Source organism: Lactuca sativa, chromosome 5 (genome assembly GCF_002870075.4).
Source record: "Lactuca sativa cultivar Salinas chromosome 5, Lsat_Salinas_v11, whole genome shotgun sequence".
Classification (NCBI taxonomy): domain Eukaryota; kingdom Viridiplantae; phylum Streptophyta; class Magnoliopsida; order Asterales; family Asteraceae; genus Lactuca; species Lactuca sativa.
In genome coordinates, this window is record NC_056627.2 from 310,817,881 (window position 1) to 310,839,401 (window position 21,521).

Here is a 21,521-nt window from a genome sequence, read left to right on the forward strand (position 1 = left end):
ATATACATTGATTGATTTATTACTATACACGCTTGCGGTGCGGTTCGGTTTTGGTGGACCAGTTTTTAGGATAGAAACCGCATCGCACCGTTGACCTTCGGTTTTTGCAAAGATTAAATCCGCACCATTGGGTTTTGCATCGGTTTCGGTTTTTCGGTTGCGGTTTATTGTGGTTTTGTCGGTTTTTCTTTAGTCAGTTCGGTTTTTTCTCACCCTAGATTCAGCAGCCACTTCACCTTCTCTTCCAAGAAGTTTAGGGAGGCCTGATAATTTAACTTACATCGGGGTCAAGATGGAAAAAAGGAAATGTTATGTGTAGAGCCTCAGCTGGTCCTGTTTATGTTAGTTTTAATAAGTATGAACTATGATTACTCTTTTTTTTATTTAATCTCATTGTCTTTTTAGTTTATTTTCTTATTTGCTCTCATCTCTTATGTTGTTGTTGTAGCAAAGTGGGTGCTATGAAGGAAGTTTCATTATTCTCTAATGATCCAAAGTCATACCATATGGATTTGCTGCATGTGTTATGTACTCTTTCTTTATCTTGAATCTATATATAAGATAGTGTCTGATATTGATGGAATGATGGAATGGAATTGTTCATTCCATTGGAATCATACAATTAATCCCAATCGAAAAAAATGTTGCATTCCTTCCTTCCAGTTTATTAATTCTCATTTCTTAAGTCGAAGGTTTTATTTATTTTTCATTCCACCATGAAATGGAAGGAAAAAAATGCAATGTAACCTATTTTTATAATGTAATTTTCTATGACACATATCCTTTTTTTTTATTATTTTAATTAATTACTTATATGAATTTTAGAGTAAATTACAAATTTGGTCCTTATGTTTAAATAAAAGTTCCAAGTTTATTTCAAATTTTAAAATTGTGTCGACGTCATAATTAAATTTGGATGGAACTTGCAATTTTAAGTGTAGACTCAGTGCCGGCCCAAGCCCAGGGCGAGAAGGGCCATGGCCTAGGGCAACAATTTCTAATGAGGCATCAATTTTTCATAGCCTCTTATAGGTATTATGTATTAGGGTATATTTGGGCCTGTGAGGCTGTTAAGAAGACTGAACACTAGTCCAGTAAACCATCACGTTCAAGACTTGGGGCAACAAATTTTTGGAGACCTAACAGCAGCAACTACAACGGTACAACAATTACGACTCTTCGATCTATACTTCTAATAATTGAAGATGAAGAACACGAGGCGTCCCTAGCGTCCCTGCTGGAGAATGGAGATGGACAATCAAGATTTAGTCTGCATCAATTCAATCGCCTACTGCCCTATTATCTCTTCCAGTCTTCCGATTCATTGCTTCAACACTCAACAGTTCAGCACTTCTCTTGCCCTCTCTCTTGATAAATCGACTTCTCCAGTTCTCATATATTCTTCTTTCTTTCTTTCTTGAATCGTCCTCTACTGAATGTCTGAATCGTCCCTACTAGTTTATCTATTGCTCTAATTCTATTGTGCTAAAGACTTAAAGTGAAGATTCAAAGGTGGAAACAGTGATTGAATGAATACTTCTCCTCTTAAGGTCCTAATCCGGTAAGTTTTTTCTAGTATTTCAAATTTCTTGCATAACCTACTTGAATACTTTATGTTTCGAAAATTTGATAGTGAGTATTGGTTAAATTTTTTGAAATTTCAGTTTTTTTATTAAGGTTCCTGGAGTCTGGAGAAGTGAAATTTTCGGTCCAACTCATCCAAAATTGCAGACTTGCATTGTTGTTCATCTTGGATTACACTAAGCTTCATTATTTCCAGGTAATTTCTTTCTTCTCTTGTGATTTATGATCAAATTAAGTTGCTGATTTTAATTTTTTTATATAATAATATAAGTTTTGTCTATTGTTGAATGTGATATTTTTAGTTAATTTCTGAATTAAGTTATCACAATTGCTAGAAATCTGATGTAGTGATATGTATGAACCTGATTTTGATTTTTCTGAGATGTGAATTCAGAATTCTGAATAATTGGATTTATATAATCTGTTGATTTCTGAATTTTTGAAAATCTGATGGTTTTCTGAAATCTGAATAATCTTATTGTGTTTTTGATTTCTGAATAATATCTTAATTTAATTTCTGAAACATTGTGAATTTGTGATATATATGAATCTGATTTTGATTTTTCTTAGAAGTGAATTCAGAATTCAGAATAATTTGATTTATATAATCTATTGAGTTTTTTAAATTCTGATTTTTGAAAATGTGATGGTTTTCTGAAATCTGAATAATCTAATTGCGTTTTTGATTTCTGAATAATATGTTAATTTAATTTCTGAAAATCTAAAAGATACTTTTTTTTGTTTAGGTTGTGGATATGGATTGTTAACTTCAGGCTTTGGATACGGATGTTTTTGAATTTTATGTATGATTTTGTTTCTGAAAATCTATTGAGTTTTTTTTTTTTTTTTTTGAATAATAGATGTTTTTGCTTCAAAAAATACAAGGAGACATCGTTTTAGATGAATTTTATGTATGATTTTGTTTGTATAACCTTGTTTTGGTTTGACTGTAAAATTTATTTCATTTTTGCTATTTTTTTTAAATAAATAAAGGCATTAGTTTAGAATCTCGCCCCGGGCATTAAAAATCAATGGACCGGCCCTGAGTGTAGTATAGGTACCAAATTTGTAGTTTGCTCTAATTTCTATTATACCTTATATCTTTTCAATAAGCTTCTATTATCTTTAGCTTTTAATTTCTTTTTAAATATAAGTTAGTTAATAACTTATATAAAAAATATATATTAAATAAGTTTATTTCATTTCTACCAAAACAACATTGTTTATTCCATTTCATCCATCTAAAGAGACTCAAATTCCATTTTTATTCTGTTATTTTAAATCATGGACTGTGTTCTTTTTCTATCTTTTTAAAACTAATTTATTTTCTACTAACAACTTTTAGGATTGACCAATTGCATGAGATATAAGTTTTGGCCCCATGGTATATTGCTGAAGAAGGATTTGTTTTTCATCTGTTTGTTTAAAACATGCTTGCTTTTCCGTTTTATTGACTCATTTCATCTCCTAGGGTTTTTAAAGTGTTTGGACGACGTTGTGGCAATCATATGGAAGCCATACGTGAAGTTAATGCCAAGCTATAACGTTGGAGGAAGGAGCTCAACCTGTGAATTGTTGTAATCTACAGCAGCTCAAATTTCAAAATTGTTTCTCTGTCCCATAAATAATCCATGGTACTTTGTAAGGTTATTTTTTTTTACAAGGATGAGGGCATTTTTGTCTTTTTGCCCAAATTGACATTATTATTTGGTTTAATGATTTCAACAGGGGATGAGTCTAAGTGGAAGACAAACGAAGAATTTGAAAGAGAAATAATGACAGGAATAAACCCAACCCTGTTTTAATTTGATGTTATCATGTTAGTGTCAAGGAAATTGAACCATGGTCGGCTAGACTTCTACTTTGAAGACACGTTAGTTTAATGCGGACATGACTTAATTTGATAACCTTTATATATTATTGTTTTCTTTTTCTTTTCATTTACAAATTTGCTCTTATGGCGTGTGTTTGTTAATGTGTAGTTTGATTACATTGTATTATTATCTACATCGGTTGGAATCATAGATTAGATTACTTTTCTCTTTTGAAATTGAATTTTGTAAATGCAAATTATGGTTTTGTTTTCTTTTGTGTTAGTTGTCTAGCATCATACGACTTTAATTTGTATACAAAAGATAAGGGAGGGATGATGTCAACGATCTATAAGTGGCCATCTAAACTGGTTTGATAATATTCTCAGATTGTAATGATTTTATTTTATTTTAAAAATTAAAATACATTATTAGTTATCGGTATTTGTGAAAATATTGTTCTCGCATTGTGTGATGTCGGGGATTCAATTGTTATTTTTGCACCATACCACTTCAATGCTTTAATGTCATTTTTAGCATCAAAAAGCAATGTAGTTTGACTTTTTTGGTTTTTCATCTCCTGATTATATAAAAAGATTTTCGTATATTCAAACCAATCTTGACCATTCAAACAACAACACTTGAGGATATAATTGGATTTTTCAAACTACAATGGTCTAATAAGAAAAAACCCGGGGAAGTTGTGATTAGAATAGACGTTTCTACATGTGAATGTGGTCTGATTTGTAAATAACTCATCATCCATGTATAAATAAATATTTAGTAACAGTAGTAAAAGGGTATGAAATACCTGTTTACCTCTGCAACTTCAACCCCACAAGGCAGGATTTTTCATTAGTTATCCCCTAATTTTAAATCAAAAAAGATGTTACCGTTTTAAATCATTATCCCCTAATTTTTACGAGTGGAAGAATTATTAGAAATATACCAAACATTTGCAGTCAACTCTATACCAAATTTTTATCACATTTGTTGGAAACGAAATTTGCCGCTTTTGCTCAAAGAAACAAATAATATAAATATTTAAATAACAAAGTTGCCGCTGTTTGTCGTCATCGTTGCAATTAACCGCGTCGATTCCTTCCCCAATCACCTTCACCAACTTCACATATTCCTTGCTTCCATTACTGAGTCAACTAACGACCCTTTCAACTCCACTACATTTCTCATTCTTCCCACTCCATCACAATCAAAAACCTATGATGACCCTGCAACTCTTCAATCTTCATCAAATTCAACCATGCTCCTCTACCTTTTCCCTCTTCTCCTCACCCTCTCTCTCATCCCCTTTTCCCTCTCCCAACCACCCAGGGCTCTACTCATCGACTGCGGCGCCACCGTCGCTTCTGTGATCGACAATCGACAGTGGGTTCCAGACACCGCTTATATTTCCACCGGCACCTCCAAACACCTCACGCAAACGAACCTCTCGCATACTCTCTCCACCCTTCGATCGTTTCCCCTCCTCGATAACAACTCACGCCGCAGAAAATTTTGCTACGTCGTGCCGGTTTACCGCACCGCCAAGTATCTTGTTCGGACGACGTATTACTATGGCGGAGTGAACAATCAAGCTTCGCCTCCGGTGTTTGATCAGATTGTGGATGGAACCTTCTGGAGTGTGGTGAATACGACTGAAGATTACGCCAATCGATCAGCGTCGTATTACGAAGGGGTATTCCGTGCCGGCGGGAAGTCAATGAGCCTCTGCCTCGCTTCCAATACGTATACTGAGTCTGATCCCTTTATATCCGCTTTGGAGTTCGTATTATTGGCTGATTCCTTGTATAACTCGACGGATTTTGGGAATTTTAGTCTTAGATTGGTTGCGAGGCATAGCTTTGGATACAATGGACCCATAATAAGGTATGGCCACCAATTCTCATCAATCAATTCCAGTAATTAAACTAGATGTTCTAGTCTTGGTTGTCTTCATTCTGAATTGAAAAGTGAGATTGATAACTTATCAAATAAGAACAAAAACGACTCCGATAGTTCCAATTACATGCTTTTGATTGTGATGCCATGAAATTAACATAATAATGTGAAGATTTTTGTAGCATATATACTAAATCTAACAGATTGATTGTAACTTCAGATACCCGGATGATCAATTTGATCGTTATTGGGAGCCATATGGTGAAAACAATCCAACATCTTCAAGAGGAGAAAACGTATCCATTACTGGTTTCTGGAACCTCCCTCCACGGAAAGTGTTCGAGACACAGTTCACAGTCGGCCAACCACAACCCTTGGAGCTTCAATGGCCTCTTTCACCTCTCCAGCTCTCGACCTACTACATCGCTCTCTACTTTGCAGATGACACCGGGACTTCTAGGGTTTTCAACATCACCATTAACGGTATTACATATTATAGTGATCTAAAGGTTCCTCAAACAGGCGTCGCTTTGTTTGCTAACCAATGGCGACTTTCTGGTCCTACAAAGATCATACTAACTCCTGCTCCTGGTTCTACTCTTGCCCCTTTGATTAACGGTGGAGAAATCTTTGAAGTGCTACGATTTGGTGGAAGAACTCAAACGCGAGATGGTCTGGTTCTTTGCCCTAATCTCATTATCTTCTTGGCATACTGCTGAAAGAATAAAAATTAATTTTAATTTCTTGTTTTGTAGTGATTGGATTGAAGAGTTTGAAGGACGGATTTCAAAATCCTCCATTTGATTGGAATGGCGATCCCTGTTTACCCCGGGAAAACGCATGGACTGGAATTTCATGCTCTAATGGATCTAATGTTCGTGTGATTGGAATGTAAGTACATCACAATCATTATAGATTCTATTCATAATAAGTCAATAACAACATGTAATCTGTAAAATCGTGTAGTTTGACTCCTTTCTTTCTCTTTCTTTGCAGAAACCTTACAAGCATGAACCTTTCCGGATCTCTTTCTCCCAACATTGTAAACTTGACTGCGTTAAATGACTTGTAAGCCCTTCATGTATTTATAAAAATCCTCCCCTATTTCTAAATTAAAAGACCAATATCCTAAACGTACGAGTTTAATTTTATAATTTTATAATTTTGGTTATGGCAGATGGCTTGGAAACAATAGCCTATCGGGATCTATTCCTGATTTTAGTACCTTGAAGATGTTAAAAACCATGTAAGTTTTTGCAAGACACTCTTCGATATTTTTAGGTTTAGGTTTTTTAATGTCAACCAGACAAGAAGTATGCAAGAGTTAAAATCAATCAATGTCTTAGAGTATTATTGGTGTTATTTTAGATCAGTCACAAGTTACATTTGAACGTAAAATCATGATGAAAAGTACAAGTACATTATTAGATGGGTTTAGCGTGAATATATGAGAAAATTGATTGATATTGAGAAGGGTTGAAGTTAAAAAAAAAAATGGAGCCCATTATAATCATTCATCGAATATATCCATATGGTACATATGAATGGGTTTTTATTTTTTTTACCCTTTTTTCTCTTTGAAACAGACATTTGGAGGACAATCATCTCAATGGACCGATCCCCTCGTCTTTGGAAAATATTGACAGGCTGCGTGAACTGTAAGTTTATCTCTTATAGTACTACAATCCGTATGAAGTTAATGTTACATCAATTTGCTTTTCTTGTGGGTCATATTACAATCGTCTTCTTTTGTGCTTTTTATTTTTTAACAACTGATTTATTTAATGTTAATTGTTTCTAATATATGTTTATTTTAGGTTCTTGGAAAATAATAATTTCAGTGGTCAAGTTCCACGCGGACTCACAACGAAACCCGGATTGAATTTCAGGTATAGTTTTCGGATACCGGGTTAAAATTTAACATGTTAGTTCGGTTGCATGGAATGATATTTTAAAGGAATAAAATGAAAAAGAACAGAATATAAACAAGATAACGAAAAGTATTATTAGATTCTAAGATCATGTTTAGTTTGTAATGACGACTTACAAGTTGTCATATTATAATATAGTTGTTTGATTCAATTTTATACGAGTATACCCTATTTACTAAAAGGGTTAGTATAGTATAATAAATAGACAATGATTTATTTACTTTTTCTATATATATCAAAACACTATTACTCATAAATGAATAACTAACTATTTGTTAAAAGTTATCTATATATTTTGGTACATAATTTTTCAGTGATATTTTTTTGTTAAAATTTGTCAAACTTTATATTAATAAAAATAAATAAATAAAATGTAAAGTTTATCAACTTTTTATTTATAAAATATAAGAATAAAAAAGATATTTTCTAGTTATTAAAAAAAAAAATAAAGTTATAATCTAATTAAACAGCTTGAAACTTTTAAAAGATTGTTGTTATTGAAAATTAAGTAAATAAAAACTAGGCTGCATTTGAATTTATAAAAACTTCTTAGCTAGGGAATCAAAATTAACAAACTAAAAAAAAATCAGATATTATATATTCCATTCCTTTAGAAAAAACAAACTTCTTTTTCATTTCAGTGAAATAGATTTATTTATTTTCTTCACGATTCCATCAACCCAGCATAACTCCAAAACTCAAAACTAACGTGAATCGATTCTCTAAATAATAAATCTATGGAATCTTTTTGTTTATAGTTCATCTTCAACCTCATCATATTATCTGTTTTTTTTTTTTCAGGTTTTTACCTGGTAATCAACTTTTGGTCCCACCAATTGCTTGAAAATAAATGTACTTGGAAGAAATGTACAAGATTCTTTTTTCTTTACCCAAGCAATAGCTGTGTTAATAAGTTATGAAGCTTGTTAATCGATTTTTTTGGATTATTTAATACACATTGTGGATTGATTAATGTAAGTAAACACTGATTGATTGGATCTTGAAAAAAAAAAGAAATGCATTCAAAAAGACATTAATTATAGTTCTGCATTTACATTAATACGAAGATTATGCACTAGAAAAATAAGAATCATCAAAACCAAATTACACCCAAATTAATCAATCAAAATCCAAACACATAAACGAAAGGCAGTAAATTAATACCTAAAATTATCCCTACCTGTCCAGTACTCCGCTTCCACTTTTTCTCAGCGCAAAAAGAGGCGGCAGAGAGTTGCTCCGCCCTCCTCCTTGACTGCAAATCGGAACGTTAATCATCGGTCTGATTTTAATCCCCGCCGATCTGGTTCTCTCTAGCCCCTTTTTAACCTTCTTCACCTGATGTTTCTCTTTCTTCGAATCATCATCAATGGAGGAAGCCGACGAAGACGAAGAAGAAGAGGAAGAGGGCGAGAGAGAAGACGGGCGTTGTTTCTTCAACCGTAACAACTCCTTCCATAAAACCGTACATTTCGGTGGTCTCGGAGACGGATCTTCATCGATAAACCAACTCATTCTGTTATTGTTACTACTATCTTCTTTCACCTCTTCCGGTTTCCCTTCCGTTTTCAGGTTGATTTTCGCTAGCGTCTCGCAAAATTGCTTCTGTCGGAAAGGTAGTAGTCTCCCTTCGAAGAACAGCTGGTCCGCCGTCAGCATTGTCGTCGGAGTGTTTGTATCACCGGAGAGAAACTCAAACTCGCCGACGTTCCTTGTTTTCTCCTTTTCTCTCTCTTTCTCTTTATCTTTCTCTTTGTCGTGTGGTGTAATGCAGATGAAGTTAGCATCGTCGAGGAAGTCGGCGGAGAAGGAAATCCGGGGACTGGAGGTTACCGGAGGTGGTTCGGAGGAGAGGGTGGTGGTCATGGTTTTTTGGGGGAGGTGTTAAATGGTGTTTGAGTTTGGAGTGGTGTGTGTATATAAAGGAAAAAGGGGCGGTGAGCTGTTACTTTGAATTGGAATTGGACGGACGTCAGAATATTAAAACGTTGGTGTCCGGTGAAGCTGAAACAGGTGAGCCACGATGCTATGAGACGAGCACATGCAAACCTAACACCAAAAGGGTGACTGACCTATGTTAAAAATATAGTAGTTATTAAAAAGTTAAAAAAAAAAAAAAATAGAAGAAGTTAAAATGATAATGTTTTGATTATTATTAAGATAGTTAATTTGATAACTACTTACATATATACTTATATTTTTCCTGTATATTTGTAACCAAAAGTTACGGATTTAATATGACATGGGTATTAAATTAGTTACTATAAAGTAAAAAGTTAAATGATGATGCCTTTAACCATTGAAAATTGAAACACGTTGTAATAAAAGCTTGGATGATTTGTTGTCCTATATAGAGTAGAGTAGAGTGGGAAACAAATGAAGCGAATAAATTCAGGCCAGCCCCTTTTCCAGATTTCAAGCAATAGATGCTAAAGCACTAACTATATTATTGATATATACAAATTAATTGGATGGATAGATTTTTCTTCCATTAAAGTCCACAACCTAAATTTCAATAACCTATTATGAATGCTAAAGTTTTAGATATTAGAAAATAAATATATCCAACCGATAAAGTTTATTTAGTTTCTTATACATAAATAACAATACTATAAAATACAGAAAAACAATAAAAAAAAAAAACAATAATTTTGATCATTTTAACACTTAATAATTTCAAAACTTTCAGTAATTAAATATTTATATTTTTGTCATAATTATTTAATTATTGATGGTTGAAAGCTAGAGGGGTGGCACGATACCGCCCCTCAGCATGCTTATACTTATATGGACTGTGAAATATCGTTGGAAAATCATCCTTAGACCATGGCATGACACGAAGCTCGGCAACTCTTTTTAAATGATAGAGAAAGTCAAAATTCAATTTGAGGTGCAACAAAGTTGAGCTAATATGTTAAATAGTGATGTGAAAATGTAACATATATGACACCATTCGATCTAGTCTAATAGGTTTTCTCGTAGATCATTTATTTTCAATAAGACATAAAATATATATAAAAATTAAATTATTAAAAAAAACTAATCAATAAAACAATAAATTAAAATACATTTGTAATGCAGTCCTAAAATATGTACTCTTTTACGATTTTGTATCATACAACGGAAGCATTAGGCATACCAACTCTTGCCATTGTTTTTCTTATAAAAACCATGGCAATTAACTAACTTTAATATATGATAAGCTAAATTATTACCACGGTAATATTTATATAATAATAAGCAAAATTATTGCCATGATAATGTCACACAGTTATATATAGTTTAACAAAATCCGAGGTTGATCTTCTCAAAAATGATATTATAAAGCCACTGTATATTGAGATTAATTTTCTAATGACAATGGTGACTAATCTTTTAATCACTTAAAATCAAACTTATCTTCGCATATTATTCTTTATTCATAATCACTATGTATAACAAAAATATTAAAACGGTTTACAAAATACTCAATATATAACTCTAAATTAATAATTCTAACAGCCCAATCTATTAAGGTACGTTCGGTAAAAAGTCTTTAAGAGTTTTTAACTAAACGTTTTTAGGAAAAACTCCGAATTATAAAACAAAGAATTGTTCATTAGTAGGAACTTAAAAAATTTTATTTAAACAAAAGAAATTAATTCAAAATCTATTTCGGATAGCTCTTAACGTTTATGTTTTAAGTGATTTTATTTATTCCAAAAGCTTACAAAAAACTTTTAATTAACACTTATTTATTCCAAATAATTAGAACTGGTTTTGCCAAATGTATTGTGAGTATCAAAAATAATTGACCGACAAAAATAGAGTAGATCCATAATTATGGACTCAATTTTAATTAAAGGATAATTAGTCAAGGGTTGAGAGGTTTGACCTAATCCTGCTGTGGCGCTGGTATTATTATGAGTGATCATAATAACATGGAAAGACTCTCTCATTGCATGTGGACTGGAGGCCTCACATGACTGCCATGTGCCACAGCTCCACTCCCAACCAAATCAAAGATTAATTTTACTTCATTACCCTTCTATCCTTTTGTCTTCATGCAGGTTTTTTTGTAATTACTTGGATATTTGGAGTTCTTAACAAGTTTTTATTAATGTTTTAGACAGCTGCATATTAACAAACACTTATGTATACACTAATTTCGACACTACACTCCCCTTAATTCTTCTATAACTTCCATTAATTTTTTTCCATGAAATTATATCATTTTCTTATATATCCAAGATCTTAACTAGTGTACTTACAAATTATAATTAACCACCATAGTAAAATACTTTTATTTCAATGAACCATTGGTTTTCTTAATCAATCACATATACAGTATTAACTAAATGTTATAAACCTGTTTTGGATGAGAACAAGTCGAGAAAATGTTTACATAATCTCTCTCTCTCTCTCTCTCTCTCTCTCTCTCTCTCTCTCTCTCTCTCTCTCTCTCTCTCTCTCTCTCTCTCTCTCTCTCTCTCTCTCTCTCTCTCTCTCTCTCTCTCTCTCTCTCTCTCTCTCTCGTTAGAAAAGAGGGGTAAAAACACTTGGAGATTCTGAAAATCACGTATAACACTTTTAGATTAAAATATTTTGGTGGTACTCTCATTCTTTAAAAGGATAAGATTCAGAAAATGAGACAAACAGAAGAAAGAATATTAAAGATGCTATGAAAAAAAAGAGTATCAAAACTCATTTTGAAATGATCATATAAAAAGAAAAACTTCCTGTCTTAAAACTGCCACATGACAGTTTTATGTTCTAAAACTATCCAAAAACGGTCATAAATCAACTTAAATCTGGGTCTAGAACATGGATCACAAAACCGGGTGCATTTACCGAAAATCCGGATTTCAGCTCGACCCCAACCAGGGCTGCCACCCCTTGGTCCCGCTCCTAGGGGCGCTGCCCCCGGACCCCCGTTCGTTCAGGGGCTTCACCCCTAAATAGCAGTGTACTTTCAACCACGACAAATTTAAACAAATGTACACTCCACACCATCCTAACTTGTTCAGTATTTATTAAGGTGACATTGATCAACAAATTAATCCTATTACACTTAAATAATATTAGTGATATAAAATCACCAACATCTGTGTGTGTGTGTGTTGCGTTGCAGAAATTTAGCACAGTAGCATTATATTTTTGTGTGTTTCTATGTATAACCGAACACCTCTTTATTATAGAGAAGGAGGAAGTTAGATTAATTATTTTTGGAGAGAAAACACACAACTATTTCTAATAGTCACCATGGTTCATTTTTATGGGAAATTAACTACCAAACTATACTTCTTATATATGGATTTGATTTCAGGCTAGGGTGCTGACTTACACTCCATAAGGGTGCCCCCTTGTCCCCTCCTACTGATAAGCTAGCAGGACTACCATCAGGGGCTCTGCCCTTTGTACTCCGCCAAGGTGATTCCCTCTCTAGCCCTACCAGGTGCACTGCCCCCGGACCCCATGTTCCTAAGTTCACTTTAGTTTATCCGTATGTGCACTTTGCACCTCCACTCTTGGGTTATAGCTTAATTTGAACTTAGTTTGTCTCGAATTAGTGTTGACGATATAAAAATGATTGATAACCTTAAAATTACCACTAATCTCCCATCTCTATCTTCAATGGATATACTATTACCCTTGTGGAATTTGTATATAAAAGATTGCACCAAACCTAGAAAAATTCAAAAAAAATAACATAAAAATAAAATTTAGAACATTTGCATCAAACTCAAAAAAATCTAACAAATCCATAACTAAAAAATAGCATATATGCATAAAACCTAGAAAAAAAAATCATAAATAAACATAGACCTAAGTCAAATCCAAAAATAAAATATGTTAAACAAACATAAAACATCTAGCAAGTATGCATCAAACCGAAAAAACTAAGAGATGCCTTGAGACAATTTCAAGCTTTTACTATAACACCCGATTTTCAAAATGAATCAATTAAGGACTTAAAAGGATCAAAGATAAGGTTTTTGGGAAAAAACTTTATGCCATGACGTGGTGTATAGAGGACCATGACGTGGCATGCCGATTATAAGGAACACATATCTGATGGTCGCCACGACGTGGAAGTTATTGCAGCCAAGCCTTAATTTTTAGGGTTTTCTTCTTATTTATAGGTTTTAACTCATGGATTAAGGCATCATCCTCAGCCTCTAACCCCCCAACACGAAACCTTAGCCTCCATACATGTTTGAGAGCTTGTTTTCTTAATTTAGAGCTTATTCTTTAGATTTTGGTGAAGCTTAAGGAAAAAGGAAGTTCATTTTTGTGCGAGGAAGCAATGAGTTGGCTTGGATCCATCGTCCTCTTTTGATTTTTGAGTAATTTGAGGTATATAGTTCTTACCTTGATCCTTATTCTTGTTTCAAGTTTGAGTTCATTTTAGAGGATTTTGGTCCATTTCTTGGATACTTTGGGAGCTTGAGGAACTCCAAAGCTTGTTGATGGCTCTCTTTTGGTCATTAGGTTTCCGAGAAATGAGAAAGGAGTCATGTTTGGATTTACCTTGTGTCGATGCACAAGTTTTGGTCTCATTAAGGACTTAATAGGATTAAGGTTGTAGATCTTGCCTTGTGGTGAAGTCCTAATGGATAAAGTTGGAAACTTTATCCATTAAGTCATTGAAAAGGACTAGATTTGAAATTATGGGTTTAGATCTGTAAGGATTAAGAACTTAATGAAGATTATGACATTCTTCCAGAAACCATGACATGACCAAGGGCTTGCCACAATAGGGTGGTGCTCAACATCTCGATTGTTTTGTCCTTTATTGGCCATATCGTGGCTAAGATCTTGCCACGATGTGGTGGTTGTTGACCTATTGACCATTGACTTTTTGACCAGTTTGACCTTGAGTTTAACTTGTAGGTTGGGGTTTTTGATCAAGGTGTGACCTTTGTTGGGTGATAGTCGGTTCACGGGTGTAACATCCCAAAAATTTCAGCAAATTTAAACATTTCAAAACAACCCATGTATTAACAAAGTGTTTACAAAAACATTGATTCCCAACACATGATCAAAAATCAGAGTCTCCCAAGATACGATCTGTTGTAAAACCAAGGATGTGTACGGTCACACCTTCGCCTTACCACAAGTCATCTGAAGAACCTGAAACCATAAACAAAACTGTGAGCACAAAGCTTAGTGAGATCCTCCAAAGTACCAACACACAAACAAATCATATATACAAATAACAGCATACTATGGGCCCAGTCAACCATCGAGTTGGAATACCCCAGGCCCCTTAACCATCTGGTTGGAATGCCAACATACTATGAGTCCAATCAACCATCAGGTTGGAATACCCCAAGCCCTTCAACCATTGGGTTGGAATGCCAACATACTATGGGTCCAATCAACCATCGGGTTGGAATACACTAGGCCCTCAACCATCGGGTTGGAATGCCCTGGCATGTTTGCTTACGCACAAAGCAGTGAAGCCTCAGCCACCAACCAACCATGTGCACATATAACAGATAATCATATAACAGACTACAACTAGTCAAGCAGATCTACGTATCACCAAACATATCATCATCTTATATAGCAGGACGCCGATCTAACAGATCCTAACAGTATAGCAACATCCTATCTATCAGGATACCGATCTAACAGATCATAACAACATAAAAGCATGCATAACATGATATCAATCCAATTGGCCGACATTGGTGCCTTCGACTCGCTAAATATAAGTGACTGTATCCATAAAGTCGATGGCTTTAAGCCTTTGCATGGCTTAATGAAATCACCAAAGATGAACTTCAAAGGTCAAAATCACTCCAAAAGTGTCTTAAATTTTCTTAATACCTTAAGACCTCAATCTAAACTTCCAGATCTGATTTCAAGGGACTTCTCAAGTCATTAAGTTTCCAACGCTTTGACTTAGCATAACTCAATGGGACCTAAATCAAAACCCTAAGTCCCAAACTTCATCAAATGACTACCAAATCATGCATGGAAGGTCTCTACCCATCAAGATCCAAACTTTATGACTCCATAACCTCAATAAGGACCAAATATGAAGCTCAAAGGTTCTAGAGTAACTTTTACTCATAAGAACCACCTCAATGGACCAAAACCATAACAAAATACCACTTAGCTAGATCTACATGAAAGAGTTGTGAAGGTTGAGACTTTATACCTCCAGAAGATAGATCTAGGTGCACAAAGCGTGGATCCAAAAGCTCCAAGTCAAGAAATGACTCTTCAAGAAGTTCCTTCTTCCTCTTCAAGCACCAAAAATACTCATAAATCACTTTAAAGCTCAAGAATCACCCAAATGGAGGCTAGGGTTTCCCTCTTAGGGTTAGAGAGGATGGAGGTTGAAGGAAATGAGAGTTGGAGGTGCGTTAAGGTCTTTAAATAGGGTCCAAGACCCTAAATTAGGGTTTTAATCTGACGAGGCCTTAGATCAGGAGTATAGTTAGAGTATGTTACCTTATGTGCATGTTTATATGCTTGTATGTGTATAGCGAGCAAGGCCCACAGACAGGCGGGGCCTAAGAGAGACATAAATGTATACCGAGCAGGGCTCGATGACTGGCGGGGGCTGATGCCGGAGCGAGTCTGGTGTCGGGCAAGTCTCGATGCAGCGGGCGGGGGCCCAGTGCATGATTATGTGTATGGTATGCGGTAGATTGGGGAACTCACTAAGCTTTGTGCTTACGGTTTTCAGTTTTGGTTTCAGGTACTTCCGGTAGCGGAGGGAAGAGCTCGGGATGACTGCATAGCACACACCAAGAATATTAGCCTTTGGGATGTTTTACTCTGATAAAATAAGCATGTTTTGAATTACTACTCTGTTTTAAGAAAACAACTTATGTTTATGAATGAAATGATTTGGTAATTATGGTTTGATTAACGATTTAAAAATGAAATTTTTGGACCATATTTTTGGGATGTTTCAAGTTGGTATCAGAGCCTTGGTTTGAGGGATTCGGACACGCTCTCGGGTGTGTCTGAACTAAAACTAAGGAATTGGTATTGAAATTTTCAAAAAAAACAATTTTTATAAAAATAATTTTGAGAAAAGAAAAGAGTTTAGAAACAGCAAAAAGAATTTTGAAAAAGAGAAAAGGGTGTGGTGTATGCAATCAATCGAGCTCAAGTAAGTTATCCCAAATTACCCATACAAGTTGTAACGACCGAAAAATTCCAACTAATTTAAACTTTTCAAAAACGACCCGATTTCATTAAATTATTACAAAAAGGTTTTCAATACAATTTATTTAGAGTATTCCCATAATCACATCACAACATAAACATGAGGAGCGGTACGATCACGCTTTCGCCTTGCCACGGTCACCTGAAGAACCTGAAAAACATAAAACCACAACTGTAAGCCCGAAAGCTTAGTGAGATATCCCCAAAATACCAACCACATATACCATACATGCATAACATGCCATATCATATCCGATCACGGAACATCCATACACTTCGGGTCTACTGTGTGACTGGTCCGCCGCACCGGCCAACAGTCCACCTGGTCCACCCTCCGAGTCTAGCCATATACATCGAGTCTACAGTGTGATTGGTCCGCCCACACCAGGCCTTCAATCCACCTGGTCCACTCTCTGAGTCTACAGTATGACTGGTCCGCCCGCACCGGGCCTTCAGTCGGCCTGGTCCACTCTCCGAGCCTCGGCACGTCTGGTCCGCCCTCTTGGGGCCTACAGCCTATCCGGACCGCTCGCTGGGCCTTCGGGACAACCGGTCCGCCCTGGGTATCTTGGCCTACAGCACAAAGCAGGACCCACCTCAACCCAACTCCATTCCAAACAACCATGTGCACATAAACATACAATCATATAAGAATTCACAGTCAACAAGCCGATCAAACAGACCACATAACATATCATCATCCTAACCAGGATACCGACCTAACCGGTCACTAGCATAGCATCACCCTACATATCAGGGAACCGACCTTAACCAGGTCTCTAACATATACCATCCTAGCTACCAGGATGCAAACATATCAAAGCAATAACAACAAATACCTGGATCTCAATCCGATAAAGGGCCGGCCTTGGTGCCTTAGACCATGTCGATATAGTGAGGATAACTCACCTCGCACTGCCGAAACTCTGAACTGAAGAGCAGGTTCTCGAATCACCAACTCACCGCAAATCCCGAACTATCCATCAACAAAATAAACATTAGGCCAAGCATACATCCACTTATCGGGCCAAGGCCAAAGTCCAAATCTTATACAAAGTCCAATATTGGCCCAATTTACCAAATTGGGCCCACCTCACCAAATGGGCCTAGATCCAAGGTCCATAACAATAATTGGGCCCAAAACACTCTATCCATAATTTCCAGACTTGGCCCATAAACCAACTACCCATAAACGGACCAAACTTCAAGGCCCAATATTAAGGTCCACTCAGGGGGAGTACGCTGGGCGTACCCTCCTTGGTACGCGGGGCGTACACACTAAAACGCAGCTGAGGATCGGGGCCCTGACCCGCTACGCGGGGCGTAACTTCGCTACCCATGAAGTCCTTATAACCTCTTAATGGCTTAAGCTCTTAAGCCCAAACTTCAGATCCCTAGGCTAAATACGCCTAAGATTCATAAAGTCTCAAACTTTATACTTGGGACGTCCAAAAGCTCTTAATCTAAGGTCTAAATCCATTAAGACCTATATATCTCACACATGGAACAACTACAGCCCTTGGGACCTCATTTTTCTCACTCAAGACTTCTCCAAAGGTCTGAAAGGACAAATAATCTCGGCCAATACAAAACATGAATACATATGAGAACTTTGGGACAAGAAAGATGCTAAAACTTCACAATACTTAGATCCATGCAAAATAAATGGCAAGCAAGAAGCTTTATACCTCAAATAAGCTCCAAAGGATGATATCTCTTCAGATCTACAAGCTCCAATCGTTCCTTTCCTTCTTTGACAACTTCTCCTTTCTTCTTCTAGCTTTTCTTTTGCCAAAATGAGCTTTCCAAGGCCAAACACACCCAACAATGGAGGGAATACGGGTTTCTATGGTTTATGAGGTTAGGGGTGAGCTTAAGGAGGCTAGGGTATGAACCAACATGTTCCATATATAGTGGCTGACCCTAATTTTAGGGTTTTAGAACTCTGAGAGTACGCAGGGGGTACCTCTAGTACGCTGGGCGTACTCAGCCTTGCACCCGCGTCCATATACGTCGGGCGTAATCCCAGCTTACGCTAGGCGTACTCGGCGAGTTCCCAAACTTCATACTTGACCCTTATTATTCCACTTTTCCCACAAGAAGATCAAAATACCACTTCTCTTAAATCTCGGGGACTCACAATTAGGTACTCTAAGGAACGGGGCGTTACATACAAGTTTATGTTATGATACGATTATGTGATCAACATGCTAGATTAAGGCTAATGATCTAGGAAGGATGCCTTATATGTATGTTATATGTGTTATTGAGTTGCATGCTAGTGTTGAGTAGACAGTGGTAGGATAGCCTGTTTAGGTTAGGCCTGATAGTATGAGCGTAGAATCGTATGCTAGTACAGATTCGTGATATGTGAATAGAATTGCTTGGTTATGTGCGGGTTAGATTTTCCTTTGTCTGAATGTTGCTTCCTTTGTGCTTTATGGGACTCTGAGCAATGGGAGTTAGCTATTAGGTGCATACGTTAAGTCATATGTGATCAGGGTTGAATAATCTTAGAGTGTTGGGTTTGACCCTATTGCGCAACTCTCGTTTGAGTCTTAACCGTTGTTGGGATGAGCCCTTTACTCAAAGGATTATCTGAGCCTCATTACATGTGATGGTATTCATGTAGTAGCTAATTGGAATTATGAGGAGACATTCAGCAGTTGAGGATTGGTTTAGGATCGTAGATTACCCTAGGGTAAGCCTAGGATGAGTTTAGTGTTGGGAGCAGAGGTAGTAGTAAAAGGGACTTGGTGGAGTCAAGGCAATTCTTGAGGAAAGTACGGATAGATATGGAAGGTAGTATGGGCCCGTACTACTAAAAACAGAGGATCTGTACTCTATTCAAGAAGGGCTGAGATAAAACCAGGGAACTTGTAGTGCACGTGTGATCCCTCAGTAGTGATGAGTATTATGATGGTTGTTATGGTATGTTTCCAGCATGGTGACGTTGCGTGAGAGACCAGTGGGCAGTTCAGCCATCGGCGAGGGATCAGGCTCAGGTTCAACAGCCGAGAAGCTCAGGGAGCAGATGAGAGAGTTTATATCAGCTGAGATTACGCACAATATTCTAGACCAGACTCCTGTGATCTTTGGTACGGTCAATGAGGGCATTTTGGAGATTTTGGATGAGAAGTTGGACGCGTTGGACGTGTTATTGGGGATGATGTCGTGTTGGACGCGATAACATGGAGTGACTTCTCAACCAGATTCAAGATCGAGTTTGCACCAATGATTGAGGTGAAACGGTTAGCACGAGAGTTCCAGGACCTCCGACAGACTACAGAGACAGTGGCGGAGATTACCACCAAGTTCAGAGAAAGAGCTCTTCTGGTTCCGTAGTATGTGGCGGACGAGGAGATGAAGAAGGCTCGGTACCACGAGATGCTGAGGAGTGATATCAGACAGTTTGTGAGTCGGTCCAGCTGTAAGACACTGGAAGACATGATCGCTCGATCCAGAGAGAGAAAGATCGACTTGGAGTCAAAGAAGATGAGGAAGTCGGATGAGATTCAGGTATCTACGGGTTCGGGCAAGAGGCCCAAGACATCAGATTCTAAATCGAGAGGTCATCAGGATCGTAGCCGATGTGGCAAGTACAGCAGGATGCACGAGGGTGCGTGTAGGAGCGGTAGTGGTTTTGATTCGGGTTGTTTCAAGTACGGTTGGATCGATCATTTTAGTAGAGATTGTACTGCTACCACCACCCTGGGATCAGACCTGATATGCTTCCATTGCAGTCAGAGGGGCCACAAGAAGGCCCAATGTCAGAGTTTGCTTTCAGCAAGACAGGTGATAACACATGCCCCTGCGACCTTGAGGATCACCGACGGCCGTTAGGGCCGGGGAGAGGCACCTACGATTAGGAGCAGGGTGTTCCAGTTGATTTCAGAGGAGACGCAAGCAGCCCCTGATGCGGCAGGTGCGTATCTTTCACTTTTTCTATCAGCTTTTGTTTATGATTTTATTGTTATGGTACTGCATCGATATTGGTAAGATTATTTCAGATTTTTGTGGCCTGCTTGTGATTGAGTTATATGCCATATGCATACCATAGATTTTAGAGTAGTAGTTAGACGTCATTCCTCTTTAGAGCAGGTTACTTAGGATGTGGTAACTGTATCATGCATATTTAGGACACGGGAGTGTTTTGCTAGTTTTCAGGGGAGGTATTGATTTTGTATTGGTCAGTTAGATCACTATCAGTGGTAAGCGTGAGTTGACAACCGGATGCTCAAAGGATGGTGAGAAGAATTGGGATTTCTTTTCAAGCTGCAAGCTATAAGGAACTAGTTGAATCGAAGTGGGGGAGAACCACCCAGTAGTCAGGAGCTGAAGTAAGTGCGCAACTAGGATGTGTTCACATCCTTGTTGAGAAGGAAAGCAACCTAGGTGGTTGTTTAGATAGAGCAATGTGGAAGTCGGGAGTTTGGGAAACTTCCCAACGTTGAGTTCATGTATTCACAGTAGTTGATGATTGGTTTGGGAAACCAGATTGGGGTTTCTCCCGGTAACACACGAGTTAGTCAGAATGCTAGACTGTGGAGCGCTCGTTGTTGGATGTTTTCAGGCTGGTAGCCAGCAGTTAGATAGTTTGGGGAAAGTGTTGTAAGACTACGGGATAGCCATAGCATTCATCAGCAGTTTAGTTAGAGGAGTGTGGACGGGGCCCGTATCTCCTAGTGAGCGGAGTGTGGACGGGGGCCCGTATCTCCTAGTTAGCCGGATAAGAATCAGGAAAAAGATAATTGTATAGCCCTAAAAGGGTGAGACCTAAGAGAGAGGCCGCTTCGAGATATAGTTGGGTGAGACCCGTGGGCGAGGCCCGTGTACTTATAGCAATGCAGGTGGGACCTGGTAGAAACCTTTAGGTCAAGGTAGGGGATCGAGGATCCTAGGATTTCTAGAGACAGAGTGACTAGGTAGATAGAGCGGTTTCGGGTAGCCGAAGTTTTCTTCGGGAGTCGCTGGGAGCGACTGAGAGATCGAGCTTGAGTCCAGTAACCCAGATAGTGATAGAGCAGTTGGGACCAGGGTGGTCTCGAATCATCCGGAAATCGGATCAGAGGCAGTAGGGTCTGCAGTCATATAGTAATGAGAGGAATCTCGCGCGGAGCAACCA

General features: G+C 37.2%; 2 protein-coding genes and 1 long non-coding RNA gene across 3 annotated transcripts; 2 read left to right on the forward strand and 1 right to left on the reverse strand.

The window, feature by feature from the left end:
- The first annotated feature begins 802 nt into the window (after nt 1–802).
- LOC122198140 (uncharacterized) lies at nt 803–3,640 on the forward strand. Its single transcript, XR_006192010.2, has 4 exons — nt 803–1,561; nt 1,665–1,780; nt 3,056–3,218; nt 3,313–3,640. It is a non-coding gene; the product is annotated as an uncharacterized LOC122198140 (long non-coding RNA).
- An 804-nt stretch (nt 3,641–4,444) lies between these two features.
- LOC111890749 (probable LRR receptor-like serine/threonine-protein kinase At1g67720) lies at nt 4,445–8,265 on the forward strand. The gene is made up of 8 exons (XM_023886836.3): nt 4,445–5,282; nt 5,515–5,966; nt 6,050–6,185; nt 6,291–6,362; nt 6,472–6,540; nt 6,881–6,952; nt 7,112–7,183; nt 8,027–8,265. Exons 1-8 carry the CDS (start codon nt 4,657–4,659, stop codon nt 8,067–8,069), a joined length of 1,542 nt encoding a protein of 513 aa, XP_023742604.1. The 5' UTR covers nt 4,445–4,656; the 3' UTR covers nt 8,070–8,265.
- On the reverse strand, nt 8,243–9,309 carry LOC111890750 (uncharacterized). Its single transcript, XM_023886837.2, has one exon. It carries the CDS (start codon nt 9,089–9,091, stop codon nt 8,402–8,404), a length of 690 nt encoding a protein of 229 aa, XP_023742605.1. The 5' UTR covers nt 9,092–9,309; the 3' UTR covers nt 8,243–8,401.
- Between the last annotated feature and the right edge of the window lie 12,212 nt (nt 9,310–21,521).

Coding starts and splice junctions, on each gene's coding strand:
- LOC111890749 (XM_023886836.3), top strand. CDS start 4,657: ATGCTCCTCTACCTTTTCCCTCTTCTCCTCACCCTCTCTCTCATCCCC. Junction 5,967..6,049: donor AAGAACTCAAACGCGAGATG/GTCTGGTTCTTT, acceptor CTTGTTTTGTAG/TGATTGGATTGAAGAGTTTG. Junction 6,953..7,111: donor ATTGACAGGCTGCGTGAACT/GTAAGTTTATCT, acceptor TGTTTATTTTAG/GTTCTTGGAAAATAATAATT.
- LOC111890750 (XM_023886837.2), bottom strand. CDS start 9,091: ATGACCACCACCCTCTCCTCCGAACCACCTCCGGTAACCTCCAGTCCC.